General features: G+C 38.1%; 1 protein-coding gene across 1 annotated transcript in view; it reads right to left on the bottom strand.

Annotated features, from left to right (window-relative positions):
• Positions 1-3,907, bottom strand: part of LOC101853249 (NADP-dependent malic enzyme) — a gene marked incomplete in the record, with an annotated part of 32,784 nt that extends 28,877 nt beyond the window's left edge. The window contains 1 exon segment of the mRNA XM_013086040.2: positions 3,275-3,907. Coding sequence (XP_012941494.1) covers positions 3,275-3,412 — 138 coding nt within the window.
• Positions 3,908-4,025: the final 118 nt, after the last annotated feature.

Here is a 4,025-nt window from a genome sequence, read left to right as displayed (position 1 = left end):
GGCTCAGTCTATGCTTTAGTCTGGAGCCGCGAGGGTATGCAAACTAACTAGGCAAGGTGTCAAGAATCAAACGATGTCTTGTCACGTGACGCAGCGCGTGGGTGGATGCATCTTGAGCCCCAGAGCCTAATAAAACTTCAGTTGCTTTGTCTCGGCCTTGAGCCGTGCAAGGTCAACGCCCCCCAGTCTGAGGGAACTTAATAAGCGCCGGGGCTTAAGATTAAGAGGCCTAAGCCCAATGAAATAATATATATCATTCTCCTCGACGGAAGGAGCGCCTGACTGGACGAAGCTACAGGCCTGGTCGTAGGCCTAGTAAAAGCTGAGCAGTAGGCATCCAGACTAATCAGATCACTTTTCGAGTTGTTATGCCTCAGACGTTTCGATTGGGTGCCCGTGGAGTTTCCCTTTTTATTTGAACACATTATTATGTTTTGTCTCTTAAAAATTTTTAATGAAATATTTTGTTTTGATCTTAGAGAAGTATTTTTTTGCGAAGAAAACCAAGCGGGGCTGAAGCTACAAGCCCTATCCCACAACACACCACTGACTAAGACCTCAGTCAATGCGACACAACATGCCATACGTGTTAAAGTTCTGCCTAATTCGACTGTAGCACCAGAGAGTTTACAGTAATACTAGCACCGTGAAGGAAATGCAGAAAAGCAGCACAAAAGGATAATTATATTATATCACAGAAGAACATACTTTTCACTTCTACACTGACTTGCTCATCTTTGCACCTATCAAAAACACAGAGAAACCAAAATGACAAAGCCAAACCCAAATAAACTACCATCAGATATAAGCCAGTACTCAGATCAACTTTAGCGGCCTATTTTCTCTTAGAATTTTCAACATGTGGGGAAAATGAAAATCAAGCCTGCCACTACACACAACACGTAAACCACAGTCCTCAAATTATGTTTCTTTATTCAATCCTCTTAAAACGTAGTCTACTTTGCTTAAGAGGCTGTCAAGTGGCTTCTCAACCATCCTGGAAGAGGACTCGCCTTTTTCTAGGTTAGGTTGCTTGTCTTAGGCGGCATGCTCTCTATCTCTCTTGTCTTGTCAAAACTTGACTTTGCAATTTCGTTCTGTCTGGTATTTCATGTGAACGAATGAGGAGATTACAAGTGGCCCCAAAAAACACCGCAACAAAATTCAGAGCCCCTAGAATGAAATTAAGATCTTTTGTTGAGAAAAGTTTCTCATTTTTTGGCCTTAAAATGTGGAACTCCTTACCCCAGGATCTCAGAAAAATATCAAATCCTAAAACATTAAATTGCTGTAAGTACTTATATGTTTTGTTTTTATTGCTGTCATTGCGTGTGTATGTTATGAATGTATGGTTGTGATGGTTCAATGGTTCCTCTTTATGTGATTGAACTGGGTTTTTTGGTTAAGTACTGTGAAATATTTTACCCTGTGTGAATGAATTATTACTTTTCAATGATCATGTGATTGAGGTAAAGCGCTCGAACAGCTTGTTCGTATGGGATAGAGCATTATATATGCAGTCTTTTGTTATTATCTTCAAGGCATGAGCTTTTTCTCTACAAGATCATTTTCCTCAATGTGTCCCAACTCATTTGAGTGGTCACTTTCTTATTATATCTGACTGCCGTGTCTGATAAGAATCTTACTTCTTCAAAATTTATGAGACAAACTAAAATGTAGTTCTACATCAAAATGCAAGGAAATCAATTTTCTACCAGACAGTACGGTAAACAGAAAAAAATAACGTGAGCATGAAAAGTGGTGCCTGTGAGTTTACAGACCAGAATGTTTTCATAAGTAATGAAATGAATGGATTTGTCATGCCACATTTATCTACCACCACCATTCTAAAAAAAAATTCCACTAAAAGTCAAATAATTAGAAGGCCTAGATCTATATATATTCTACCTTCATCATTGTTTTTTCTCCCTACTTTTTTTTCATGTGCACCCTAGACTCCCAATCCAAAGTCCCTTAAAAAAAAAAATTGTAACTGGAGGCCCTTAAAATTGTGGCATAGGCGCCTACGATGTCCTACGATGTAGGGCACCTCGCTAGTGTGGGCGTGGGTGCTTTAATGAGTGAATAACCCCTTCCCATTCCCGCCAGTTGCTACTTTAACTGGCACTAGAATACACATCCTTAAATCGGTTCCAGCTAAATGAGGCCACGATCATCAATCATGATGCATGCTGTCTCCATAGACAACCAATCTACAACAATCTATAAAGTTAAAGTCTGTGAGGTCAATAAATAGAACTATGATCATGCCAATGGGAAAATGAGTTGAGATCTTTGGGTTGAGATACGATTAAGACCACGTTGTGCAAAGTCGAACTAGAAAGACTTTAACTGTGTCTTATGCGCCTTCATTTAGCCTATTTACTCTCTGACTGAAAACTTTCATTTCATTTATACAGCAAAAAAAAAAACAGACTAGATCTAGATCTAGATTTAGTAAACCAACAGTAAAATGTTCAAGAAGAGTAGATAGTTAGAGAGTCATTCATTTTATTATAATTCTTTCACAATAATATAATAAGACCTAGAATCTAGATCTAGATCTTGATGTAGATCTAGATTTAGATCTAGATTAGATCTATATATTGGCCTATAGACTATAGAGAGATCTAGATTTCTATATATCGGCCTAACCAATGCTCAATGCATGAATCAGCGATTTCAAATCGAAGATCTTAGGCCCAGATCCCGATTACAATAATGTAATTGTAAACCTAGGCTAGATCTAGATCAAGATTCTAGATCTAATCTACCTAGATATCTAGATATTTAGCCTAGATCTATAATCTATTCAAAGTCAACGTAGTAATGTAACAGTTGATCATAGATATCTAGATCTAGGAGCTATTTATAAAGGCTATTGACATTGGCCTAGTACAGAGTCTTTATAAATAAGTAGGCCTACCGGTAGGCCTAGAAGAATAGGACAGGGATTTGCATGAAGCTGACAACTGAGAAAACTATTCTTGTTTTTAAATCTAGATCTATATCTAGAATCTAATATCTAGATCTACATCTTAGATATCTTGATTATGTAGGCCTAGATCTAGATTTAGATATAGATCTAGATCTAGTGTAGATCTAATATATCTAATTCTATTTTTAGACTCACAACAGCTGACAATTTTGTTGTTTTGCGGCCCCTAAAAATGTTGACTTTAATTTGATAAGATCTAGATCTAGATCTATATCTACATCTATATTAGATCTAGATCTAGATCTAACTACCCCACCTAGATCTAGATATACTTACTTTGTTAAGTATTGGATCCCGCATGATGTCAACTCCTCGCACTCTCGGTCGTCCAATGTTTACATCCTTATTAGCTGAAAGGGAGCTTGGTGTTGATTTTGCCTTTATGTCTCCTTTTGGTCCGTTCTTTTTTTCCATGTTTGAGGAGCGGCGTTTTTAATTACAAATTATTATTGAGAAGAAGACTGTGAGCACACCTATCCACAGAACTAGTTTTAACAATACCAGAAAAAAGGACGAGCTTCACAACCGCGAATCTAAGCTTACGAACTGCTCTCAACTCCAACCAAGATCCGAACTGAGCCCAACAGTCAAAACGCCAGTCTGTTTTGTAGGCTAGCAGACGAAACAAACAAGATCGAGTGACCGGATATATCTGTCACGTGACAACGAACGTTACCGTACTCGTTCCTTTAAACACGCTCCTCGTTTATCAATAATACGATAACGTTTCTATCTCAAAGTGCTTCGTTGCGTAGCCTAGGCTAGAAGAGCTGGCTTGATTGTAAGCACAATTCGTGAATTTCTTTAGTTTATCTGGTCATCATGACGCAGATTTTATACTTTATCAAGCCAGATGGAGGTTCGGTTTCAAATAAGAGGGCAGTCTACCATATAGTAGTGATACTGCAGTATCACTTGGACTTCAAGGCACAATCATGCGATCATGTCACTACTAGTGGCAAGGATTTTTAATTCGCGAAAACACAAATGAATGCGGAGAAAAGTGTACGCAAACTACATATATATA

This window comes from Aplysia californica, unplaced genomic scaffold (assembly GCF_000002075.1).
Source record: "Aplysia californica isolate F4 #8 unplaced genomic scaffold, AplCal3.0 scaffold00429, whole genome shotgun sequence".
Lineage (NCBI taxonomy): Eukaryota > Metazoa > Mollusca > Gastropoda > Aplysiida > Aplysiidae > Aplysia > Aplysia californica.
Note: the sequence above shows the minus strand (reverse complement) of the source record. Positions and strands in the feature narration are given on the sequence as shown.